The sequence below is a fragment of the Dromiciops gliroides genome, chromosome 4 (assembly GCF_019393635.1).
Source record: "Dromiciops gliroides isolate mDroGli1 chromosome 4, mDroGli1.pri, whole genome shotgun sequence".
Classification (NCBI taxonomy): domain Eukaryota; kingdom Metazoa; phylum Chordata; class Mammalia; order Microbiotheria; family Microbiotheriidae; genus Dromiciops; species Dromiciops gliroides.
The window spans coordinates 417,619,266-417,631,755 of NC_057864.1; the positions used below are offsets into that span (position 1 = coordinate 417,619,266).

Genomic DNA, 12,490 nt, shown 5'->3' on the forward strand with positions numbered 1-12,490 from the left:
GCCTGGACCAAAAGCACTCTTGTTGTGTGTCCTTTGTTCTTGAAGAAGACATCAGGGGGATGTTATGACTTGGAGTGCATTGGATTTAAGTGAGGCAGGGCTGTGCAAAGTCAGCAGCCTCACTCTCCTCCAGAGTCACCTGCACTCTTTTCTCCATAAACAAAATCATAGGACTAGCCATTTAGGTGGTTGCTGGCCATCACGGATATGGTTTTAATAGTGCGCATGTTTTAGCAAGGGAAAGAGCACCCTAGAAGCTAAGGGCACACATTATTTTTGTCCTCAGACCAGACCTGTGATTTCACTGCTGTAGAAAACTCCCAGCAAGGAAACTCTCAACCCATGCTGATCAATATCCACTGGACCACAAAGAGTCTTACAGTGTTGCCTAGGTCATAGAGAGGTTAAATGTCTTGCCCAGGACCACTGAGCCAGAAGAAGTGAGAGTCTGGCCTTGAACCCAGTCTTCTTGACTCCAGGACAGGCTCTCCCTCCACTGTGGCCTGTTGCCTTGTTCACATTCCTTTACCTTTTCATCCTTCATCCATCATGGGAATGCTAATTAGTGAAGGGAATGCATTATTCACCAGCTCCTAGAAACCAGACTGGATTTCAATGCAGAGCCTTAATTTGGTAGAGAAAGGGACTCTGGCTGGTGTCCTTAAAAAGAAAATACCACATGCACTATACAGTCTGAAATGCATGTGCCTTGGCCCTTCTCCCCCAGGGTCACCCTTTGTGACTTTCCACCTATGTACATCACAAACCTAACTTCTGTGGTTCTAGTTTTCAGGATGTGTCCCTTCTTTCTTCTTTCACCTTCCCTTCTAAAATATGTTCCAGTTATAGAATTCTATGATTCCATGATTCTCTAGCAAATGGACAAAAATGCTTTTACTCTTTCTTCCATCTTACTTTCTTTGATGTTCTTCCCATTAGAGCAGGGAAACAATGACTCCATGGAACTTTTTCCCCAGCTTGGCCACCTGGTCATCTCTCTCCTTCCCCTCCCCCACACCCCAGGAATTCTCTCTCTGGTCCCAGACTGAGATCAAAGACTGAAAGGTTTTGAGCCTTCCTGACACCAGAGGCACCTCCCAGCTGCCCCAACTAGCTTATCAAGGAAGAAGATCAAGATACTACTTTGACTCACACATCATCTACAAAGCAGGGGTATGGCATCTGCTGCAGATAGACTCCAATAGGCACGTCTGCCTTGGTCAGGCTCCTTATAATCCCTTGTTCAATCATGTCCTGTAGATAGGCAAACCCACCCCAAATGTAACGGAAGTCTTCCACTGGATCAGCTCTTGGACCAGGATCCCAGTACCTGAAAAAAAATAAACAAAGGTGGAAAAGGCCCAGCTTCAATGGACTGTGCACATCATTCTCATTTCCTGAGGCTCTTACTATAAGTGGACAAAAACTCACCCTTGAACTCTTTCCCTAAGACTTCCAAACTCTATTCTGAAGTGGGAAGGGCTTAGATCTCACCTGTCATGACTTTAGGGGGAATTTACTGTACTTTGTGGACTGATTTGGCAGTGCTGTCATCATTCCAGTCCCTTTTGTTCAAGGGAGCTGGGAGTCACTAAGTGTAATCCTTCTGGTAAAGTAGAGGATCACTATGACTTACCATCTGCTCTGCCCCTGTTTGCTAAGGCCCCCTTAACCATCCATCATGAGGCTGTGCCCTCCAGATCCCCAGCACTGTCATCTGACCTAAGAACTCCTTGGCCTTGCCATCTGTCCTCCTGCTACACCCCTAGGACTTCCAGGTCTTGTCATATAAGTGTTGTCTCTCCCAGGTATAGGGGATTCCTGGAGAAAGGGATTACCTGGCTTTTTCAACTTTTATCTCAAGGGCTTCGCACTGTGTTACCACATAGTAAATCTTTTGTTTTGTTTTGTTTTGTTTTGTTTTTTGGGCGGGGCAACCAGGGTTAAGTGACTTGCCCAGGGTCACACAGCTAGTGTCAAGTGTCTGAGGCCGGATTTGAACTCAGGTCCTCCTGAATCCAGGGCCAGCGTGTTATCCACTGTGCCACCTAGCTGCCCCACCACATAGTAAATCTTAATAAGTGCTTTTTCATTCATTCATTCAGGAATATCATCATCCTCATTTTAAAGAAAGAACCAACAGACAAAACATCTATAATGAAATAATGGGTACAAGTGCTAAGGATGAAGGAAGGCTGAAGGCATTGGGCCTCTTTATGATTTCTGGATATCAATTCACATTCAAATGAGCCTTTTGGTTATAGCAAACCCTGAGTCTCTCTGTGCTTGATACAATCAATGCAGTTGACCTAAGGGGAGTGGGCAGTGAAGGTCACAGGCTTGGCTAACTTGGGTATGGAATGGTGGTAAGCTCTTCTGGTAGGCACCATCACCACACATGGGACAATCCACTGGAGGTAGACGAGGCCTCACCTGTCTTTGATCTTATTGGTTTTTTCCACTGCATCTATGTCCATGCGGATCTTATACTTCACATGACGTGGTGGCTCACTGTTCCAGGGGTAGATATCAGAGAACACCACTCCAGCCCAGAATCGATTCTGCTCCAGCAGGGAGAGGGCTCGGTGGGTGAGTTGGATTTCATCATCATAGCCTTCAAATTTATCCAGGGTCAAGCACTGCAGATAATAACAAGGTTAAGAGAGTTGGAGGAACTCCAAGTGGCAAGGACTCATCTCCTTCCCTTCTCCCCCCACCCAAACAGCTGGAGGGATGAGCCGCTGCCCTTGGGGAACAACCAAGACACAAGGAGAGCTGCAAAGTTCGTGTTTGTTTAGCACCAGGGTCCAGTGTCAGGACTGGAGCTGTAGGAATCATTGGCTAAAGGGGTGGGAAAGGTGTTTGGAAATGCTGAAGTGCTCTCTGGGCCCAGCAGATTCAGGGAGGGCTACGTGTATCCAGCTGTTCACAGCTGTACAAATAAGCAGTTGCTGCAAGAGACAAAGATGCTAAGGTCTCTCCCTGCCCAGCATGGAGAAGAGAAGAACTGGGGCCATGTTGGATACAGGGCTTTGAAGATTAGAAAACAGCCAGACTTGGACCCCAGTTAGAGCTCACCTAACTACATTATAAATTTAGAATGAATTGTATTGTACTTTGGGGACTGATTTAGCAATGCTGTCATTTTTCCATTAAAAAAAAAGAGATTCCCTGGAGCTTCATTCTTATCTCACCACAGACATACAGAAGATGACCAGCTTGGATGGGAACTGGCAGGAGGAGGAAAAGAAATAACAGGAGAACTGAACGATACTTCCAGAAACGAGTTTGTATCCCAACTCAAGGCAGGTATTGCAGGTAAAGAAATTGAGCAGTAAGTCTAGTTCTTCTCTTTTGCTGTTTCCCACTCACACTCTCAATAGCAAAATGGATAATTTTTGGAAAATTAAATGTCAGATGATATCTGTTTTAGTAGAGTTCCATAACATTGCACTGTACTAATATTTGTTTAATTACTTAACTCCTTATCACTGCAGTGCTTAATGGCCATTGGGATCCACATTTCCATCTTAGAACATAAACTCCTTGAGGGTAAGAGCTCTATCTCCTCATTAGGTTACATTGTTCTGAGGTTATCATGGGCACTCAAGACACAGATTAGTCTTTATGGGAGCTGCTAGAGGCTGTTTGAGGCTCTGAATAAATTCCCTTACTCCCTTTGGGGGAGAAGGGGCTGACTTTTCAGATTCAGACTCTCCAAGATTCATATAGATGGGCACTGGTGAGCTCCCTGTTATACAAGACAACTATTTAAACAGGAAAGAATTGATATGGGCCTTTGCCCTTTCTAAATCACAACTTAAATTGTCAAAAAACATAGAGATGCAGAGCCCTTGAACTTGCAGAGACCTGGGTTTGAATCCTGCCTCATTTATTGACTCTGTGACTCTGGACACATCACTTCTCTGAAACTCAGTTTCCTTATCTGTAAACTAGAGATAACACTAGCACCTGGATCACAGGCTACTGAAGCTATTAGATCAGCTAGACTCAAATGAGCTGCTAAATCCTGCCATTTCCCCCTCTAAAATCCCTTTTGCATTCAATTCCTTCTCTCTTCTCTATTGATTATCTCCAATTTATCTTGTATATGTCTTGTTTGTTCATGATTATTTGCATATTGTCTTTCATATTAGACTATGAGTTCTTCGGGGCAGGGACTGTTCTTTACAGTTTTTGTATCCCCAGGGCTTAGCAGAGTACTTGCACATAGTAGTTAGTCAAATGCTTGTTGACTTCACTTGACTTTCCTCATAGAGTCACCATGTTAATTCTGGTACTTTCTACCACTTGTCTAGAATATTGCAATAACCCCCACATTGGTCTCCCTGCCTCCACTCTCCCCAGTCTAGTCCATCCTTCATACTGCTAACAAAGTGATTTTCCCTAAAGTCAGATCTGAGCATGTCACTCCCTTACTCAGTAAATTCTACTGCCTTTCTAGGGCCTCAAAAATAAAATATAAACTTTTGGTTTGTTTAGGGGTTTTTTGTTTTGTTTTGTTTTGGTGAGGCAATTGGGATTAAGTGACTTCCCTACGGTCACACAGCTAGTAAGTGTTAAGTGTCTGAGACCAGATTTGAACTCAGGTCCTCCTGACTCCAGGGCCGGTGCTCTATCCACTGTGCCACCTAGCTGCCCCTGGTTTGTTTAGTTTTTAAAGCCCTTCACAACTCAGACACAGCCCCATTGGAAATTAGTCCCCAAGCTGCAGTCTGGGATCCAGGCAGACTGGCCTTCTCTCTGTTCCTCACTCATGATACTCCCATCTCTCTTTCATTGACATTTCCAGAGCCTGGAATGCACTCTCTCCTCACCTCTGCCTCATGGACTTCCTCTTTCCTTTCAAGACAAAGCTCAGGGGCCATTTCCTTGGCAAAACCTTTCTTCATTCTCCCGCTTGCCAGTGCCTTGCTCTACCCTATAGTTAACAACTCTTTATATTTAGCTCGCATGTACAAGCACATATGTTCTTGTTTTCTTCCCTATCAGGGCCTATGTTCAAATCTTGTTTCATACATTTATGAGCAGTATGACCTTAGACAAGTTACTTAACCTCTCTTAGCCTGAGTTTCCTCATCTGAAAAATGAATAACCTAAACCTGATGACTGTGAAGATCAAATGAGATAATACAGCTCCTAGAGAGTAGGAATTATTTCTTTCCTGTCTTTGTATTCCCAGTCCTAACACTATTCCTGGCACATGGTAGGTGCATGATAAATGTTTGTTGGTTACTTGAGGATACTGGATCAGCTAAAAAGACAGTCTAAAAATGTAAATGAAGCTGAGATCTGGGGACTTTGACCAGAAAGTGTGACATTGGTGAATATAAGTACTGTAGCACTGGCCTAACCCTCCCTACCCAGTTTAGCATGACATAATTGGCAGCAAGAGCAGCTATAAGATAAAGGTATCTAAGTGATATAGGCCAAGAAAAGGAGGCAGGACCCTCAGGGACTCAGGTTTGGCATTCTATTACATATCCTGTTGGGAGGGTTGTATAACTTAGAATTGCACAACAGAATTTTGAATTACAAGAGATGTCACACACACTGCCCATGGGCCACATTTGGCTCACAACATTCCTGAGTGTAGCCTAAACCAGTGAACACATAACTAGGAAATATGTAACAAAATAAATAAAATGTAGATAATAGTAATATATGGTTTTCAAAGTCAACACATGGCCCCTTGCATTCCTTATGAACAATTTTCTGGCACCCATTTCTTTTTAACTTTGATACCACTACCTTGAACCATATGCAAACCCCCAAGGGGTTCTTGAAACACTAAATGGGAACCACTACAATGATAATAAACTATTTTACCGGGCATGCACAGGCTTACTCAACCAGGAGCTATGAAATGTCTATAGTAGGTAGGGTGTTATGGGAAAGAAGTACCTCTCAGTGTAGTCTCCTTTCTAGGAGCGATCTGGACCAATGATGAGATTCTGAGAGTGGCCAAATCAAGGAGGAATTAGTCTGATCAGGAATCAAGAAGTCTAGACTCGGGACAGCTCAGTGGCACAGTGGATAAAGCACTGGCATTGGACTCAGGAGTACCTGAGTTCAAATCCAGCCTCAGACACTTGAGATTAGCAGTGTGACCCTGGGCAAGTCACTTAACCCTCATTGCCCTGAACCCCCCCCCCCCGCAAAAAAAAAGAAGTCTAGACTCCTTGTAGATAAACAAATAGTAGACCCAGCCAGAGAATTTTCACTGTATACTCCTGAATGTGCTGTAGCCTGAGCTGAAGGTTCAATAGAGTCTAGAAAATACTCTGCCAAGATGTGGGGAGAAAGAGGGCTGAACCCAGTGGTCATAACTTTTCTGCCCAGTGTTCCAGCTGTGGGGACCCCAAGGGAATGAAATTCATCTACAGAAATTAACTCATTAGGGTCTAGAGACATTGACAGTCAGCTCCAGCCCCTCTATGAGTTCAGGATTGAGACTGCAGGCCATTGAGTCTAGAAATTCTGGAGTATAAAATGGACAGCAGGTCACAAAGGAAGTGTCAATACCATCTTATCAAAATCCAGGCTGGTATATGATGACCAAAGGATAATGGGTTCTAACAGATTACAAGTGTAGCCAAATGATACTTTTAATGAATGGTGTTACATTAACATGTAGCTCTAATGTGAATGTTGTATACTTTATACCTGTATGGGTATTGGGGATAATTACCTGTGGTTATGCTATAAACTTAATATTGATTATGAAATGGTCCAAGAAGGTACCTGTATACCCAGTTCGATTTGCAAGGACTGTGAATGTTTTCCTGGGAGGGATGGAAACCCTGTTGTGTAGTTTCAAATTCACAAGTTAAGAGAAAGGGAGAACTAATGATCATTGAAAAAAAGGCCAGGACACTAGAATACCTGGAGAATTATGCCCTGATGAGAACTTGGTCAGGAAAATGAACTTGGAAAAGGTGAAAGGGCAAACTGGCTTAGTATCTGGAGAGGCCTGGGTATTTCTTAGCAGCCACAAAGGGAAAAAAATTATACTTAGAGATGATAGTAAGAAAAGCAGGCCTACCAGAGAGATAACCACAATTTCTGAAGAATCCAAATTGTGGTGACCCAAAGGGCAATTCAGTATAGCAGAAAGAGAGCTGACTCTGGAATAAAAGGATCTGGCTTCAGATCCTAATTCTGATGCTGACCACCTCTGTGACGTTGGGTTAGTCACTTCCCTGGGCCTCAGTTTCCTTATCTGTAAAAGGAGGAGGGTCGACTCAATGCCTCTTCTAGCTATAGATCTGTGATCCTATTGGAAAATATGGAATAAGCAGGCTTATGTTATGTCACCAATGATGACATGTTTGAGAAATAGCATGAAAGGCATTATCAAGGATAATAAAAGGAAATGAGATAACAATCAGATCGCTTAATTGTTATATTGGTATCTCTGACATATTCAAATCATAGATTTAGGACTGAAAGGGCCCTTAGAAGCCATCTAATCCAACCCTCTTATTTTATGCATAAAAAACTAGAATCCCAGGGGCATGAAGGAACTTTCCCAAGGCCACACAAGTCATGTCACTTGTGAGATATTAACCTAGGTCTTCATACTCAGGATCCAGTGTGCTTTCACACTGTCTCATGGATTTTAGAGTGAGAAAGAATCCTTACAGATCATACAGTGTGACCCCCTATCGGTAATCCCCTTGATTGCTCTCCTGACTGGGAGCCATCTAGCCTCTCTGTACTTGAATATTTCAAATAATGAAAAGCTCATTCCCTTACAAGGCAATCCATTTAATTGTTGAAAGGCTCTTGTTGGAAAGTTCTTCCGTCTGCCCAAGTCAGCCTCTCATATCTCCAATCTATCAGCTCTACTTTTAGCCTCTAGAGTAAATCTAATGTTGTCCTTCCAGGAGAGCTTCTCAACTGTTTGGAACAAGTGGAGATCTTCCCATGAAGTCTTTTCTTCTCCAGGCTGAATATCCTTAGTTCCTCTCAATGTTCTTCATGGGTCATAGTTTTCATGTCCCTCAGCCTCCTGGTCATCCTTCTCTCAATACTCTCTAGTCTGTTATCATTCCTCCTAAAATGTGGTGTCTTGAACTGTATACAATCTTCCAGATGGGATCTGACCAAGGCAAGATTACAATGGGACTGTTATTCAGAACAAAGGTCTCATGAGACCTAGAGGAAGGCTTTCAACACATTGATTTGATCTGCCAAGTGGGAGGTACAGGAAGACCCTGACAAGACTGGACTAGGGGAGACAGCAGGGAGGCTGGGAGGGGACGATATAACCACATTCATGAAACCATGATGCATCTGAGTAGCTGAAAGCTCACAGTCATTGGCAACAGCTATTCCCTCTCCTTTACCTCTTGACCAATCACCTCTTGCCCCAGCCTGGTCTGTCCAGGTGTCAGGGCCTCTCAGCCAGCCTGTTACAAACTACAAGGCTCTGACTGCAGCTGGGGCTGCTGCTACCCCATCCCCACCCTAGGCTCCGGTCCCACTCCTGAGTTCCCCAGCCTGGGAGACAGCCACATGCCATTTTCTCAGTCTGAGAGATAAAAAGAAAGAAAACAAAGGAATCTTTGTCAACTGACCAAATGATAAGGAAAAGAGAACAAGGGTAGAAGAGAAAATTGAAGGGCCTGAGGCTGAAATGACACTGGGCTAAGATCATAATCATTATGAAAGGAAATTGTATTGTTTCCTTTAAAAAAAATCCTAATATCATTCCTATATATGATATAATCCAGGGAGATGCTGCATTTTTTAAAGTTACTTCTGTTGGAAACAGCAATAGGCTAGGATAGAGTAGGATCTGGCTAGTTGGGCTGACCAGTTTGGCATTTTACAAATGTCCATCTGTCTGCTAGTTAGTCAACAAGTATTTATGAAGCACCTACTATGTGCCAGGCACTGTGCTAAATGCTAGAAATACAAAGAAAGGCAAATGACAGTCCTTGCCCTCAAGAATCTCACAGTCTGGGGCAGCTAGGTGGCACAGTGGATAAAGCACTGGCCCTGGATTCAGGAGGACCTGAGTTCAAAGCCAGCCTCAGACACTTGACACGTACTAGCTGTGTGACCCTGGGCAAGTCACTTAACCCTTGTTGCCCTGAAAAAAAAAAGAATCTCACAATCTAATGATAGCAAGTTAGTATATTTCATATTTGCATGCACATATATATGGAACATAATATTTTATTATATTTTAGAATAGTTAAAGTCTGAGTACCCATGGACCTTGCATTTGGGATTAAAAAAAATGTCTATGGGGCAGCTAGGTGGTGTAGTGGATAAAGTATTGGCCCCAGATTCAGGAGAACCTGAGTTCAAATTCGGCCTCAGACACTCGACACTTCCTAGCTGTTTGACCCTGGGCAAGCCACTTAACCCTCATTGCCCCGCAAAAAAAAAAAAAAAGAAAAAAGAAAAAAGAAAAGGAAAAGAAAAAGAAATGTCTATAGAAATATTGAATGGGCATTAGTGAGAAGGATCATTTTACAAGTGCTTTAAACAGTGGGTAAGAATCCTGACATTATCACTTACTAACTATGTGGTCTTGGGTAAGTTATTTTATCTCACTGAGTCACAATTTCCACATTTTAAAAATGACTAGATGACTGCTGAGGGCCCTTCCATATCTAGATCTTAGACCCTACCCAGAATTTTATGAAATGCCTGAATTATCTGGACGGTTTAAACAGGACAACTATTGTTGACTTGTTTTAGAAAACACTTGGCCTGAGTCTGCCATGGAAGTAAACTGTTCCCTAGGCAGAAGGATGATGATTAGGATCATTCATTTTTTTGAGCCAAAGGCACATTCTTTCTCTGGCCCCCAGGGGTTGTCATTGAAATACTTTGGACCTCAGTTTCCTTATCTGTAAAATAAAGATTTGGGGTTACAGTGATCTCTAAGATCCCTCTAAGTTCTAACTTTCATTTCTACAAGTATATTCATTGAAAGTAAATCATATATACTCCCCAGCAAGATTAAAAAACTCCATCCATCTTCCCTTGATCCGTATTGGACTAATTGATGTTGATATTTCCTCCTCTTGGCCACAAAGGTTTCTGATGTACCCACAGGAGATGGAAATTTCCACACACCTACCATGTTGCCATTCCAAATAGATATTATTTACAGGAAAAGAATGACCATTTTTCTTCTTCTACCATTCAATTCAAGTGTCCAAATGTATCATGTCCTCAATGTGTTCCTCATGTACTTTCTGTGATTTGAATAGCACAATGGGTAAAGACCAGAGCAACAAACACACCTTAAGGGATGGGCTGGGACTCTAATCAGCAATATTTTTATCTGGGGCAAAAACTGTTGAATCAAGGTCGGTGACAGCAGCCCAAGAAGAAAGTCTAAACATGGAAGCTATGGCAGTGGAAGAGGCAGCAATCTCTCTCACCCTTACCCTATGGGGACTGAAGACAAAAGCCTGAAGTTATGCAGTAGAACAGATGAATAGAGAATTATGAGATGTGGGGACAGAGAAAGCATTCCCTTTGGATGTGGGCTCCTTGGGCAAAGCTTCGTTTACCCCATGCTAGCTTTAGCCCTGAGCCAAGCTACTCTTGATATGTGATCAAGGAGCATTCCATGGTCTCTAGCCAGAAGCACCTCTTCTGCCCCTCGACAGAAATTAGCATGAGTTGAGAACAGCTCATCAGGAAGCTGTCCCAGCCAGCAATCAGGTTTACCTTGAGGGCCCAGGGTTTTTTCAGGATATCCTGAGAGAAAGAAAACCAAGAAACCACCTCTGGTTCCTAATAGTAACTGTCCTATGTGAAGGTGATGCTCTTTGTGTCAGCTAGGTGGCACAGTGGATAGAGTCCAATGGACCCAGGGTCAAAAAGACCCGATTTTATAATCCTGTCTCATACATTTACTGACCCTGGGAAAGGTGTTGGGTTCAATCAATCTTGCTTTCCCCATATGTAAAACGGGAATAATAATAATCTCTACTTTCCAGGTTGTTGTAAGGATCAAATGAATTGATAGATTTAAAATGTTGGCAATAATATCCACCTGCAGAGAGAGAACTGAAACTGATTGAATACAGACTGAAGCATGCTGTTTTTCACTTTCTTTCTTTTATTCAAATCTTCTTAAACAAAATAACTAATATGAAAACTTTTTACATAATTTCATATATATAACCTATATCTGATTCCTTAGCCCCTCAGAGAAGGTGGACAGTGGGGGAGGATAGAACTTGGAACTCAAAACTTTAAATAAAAATGTTTTGCAAAATTTAAAGTGATAAATAAATGCTAGGTCTTATCAGAAGTCATTATGGTCTCTTAGAAATCTAACCTAATGGTCCCTTGGAGGTGTGTGTGTGTGTGTGTGTGTGTGTGTGTGTGTGTGTGTGTGTTTAAGCAAACATGAGTGGTTAAACCCTCAGTTAGATTTCTTGTTTAAAAAAGGCTTTAGTCTAGCCTCTTTCATTCAGTTCCATCATGGTACTGAAGATATGGTCAAAGATCTTTCCGTATAGGCTACTTAGCCTCACAGAGAAAAATCCCCTTAATTTTGCATGGTAGAAAAGAAAATTGTTGTTATGTGTCCTTCATTCTGGAAGAAGACCATGATATCAGGCTGATGTCATGACTTGCAGTGAACTGGATTTAAGTGAGGGAGGGCTGTGTAAAGTCAACAACCTCACTCTCTCCTCCAGGGCCATCTGGGTCCAGATATATATCAGGATGACTGGAGATGGGCACCGATGTTTAAGGCAGTTGGGGTTAAGTGACTTGTCCAGGATCCCAGAGCTTGTAAGTGTCTGAGGTGAATTTTGAACTCAGGTCCTTCTGACCCCAAGGCCAGTGCTCTATCCACCATCCCACCTAGCTGCCCAAAAAAGAAAATAGATAGACATGGGATGACCAAATGGTGTGAAAATCTCACCATAAAATTATTACCTCTACTGGAAAAACAACTCCAAGTATAGAAGTCACACACAATGGGCATGCATGGGTGGATTATAATTTCCATGACTGGCAGGAACATTCACATCTATGTGATCATAGATTTGATTATGTAAGTATTGGGTCTTCAGAATCATGCCATAAGAATAGAGTCTATAACGTGCAAGTTCATAATGAGCTTAAGAAGGATCAAAGAAAGGACAAGACCATTTCTCAAGAAAGATGGAATGACAATGTATGATAGAGAGAAGACAGAGTTGTTCAAGGCTAAATGTGCTTCTCTTTTCCCTACCAAGGAAACTGATGTTAGGAAAATGGCAAATAAGGAGTTGGTATGCAAGATAAGTAGAGAGATGGCAAGAAATCACACCCATGATGATTTAAGCCACCAGGCCCAGATAAACTACATCCTCAGGTAATGAAACAAATGGCAGGTATAACTGAAGAGTCATTGTCATCACTGTTCAATTGTGTCTGATTCTTCATGATCCCATTGTTTGTTTGTTTTGTTTTGTTTTGTTTTGTTTTTGGCAAAGAT

The 12,490-nt window shown here is 42.4% G+C and overlaps 1 protein-coding gene across 1 annotated transcript in view; it reads right to left on the bottom strand.

Annotated features, from left to right (window-relative positions):
* The window catches only part of ABCA4 (ATP binding cassette subfamily A member 4), a 176,384-nt gene that overhangs the window by 97,925 nt on the left and 65,969 nt on the right, over positions 1 to 12,490 (bottom strand). The window contains exons 12-13 of the mRNA XM_043962651.1: positions 2,434 to 2,639; positions 1,154 to 1,330 (exon numbers count right to left, since the gene is read on the bottom strand). Coding sequence (XP_043818586.1) covers positions 1,154 to 1,330; positions 2,434 to 2,639 — 383 coding nt within the window. The remainder of the gene's footprint in view (positions 1 to 1,153; positions 1,331 to 2,433; positions 2,640 to 12,490) is intronic.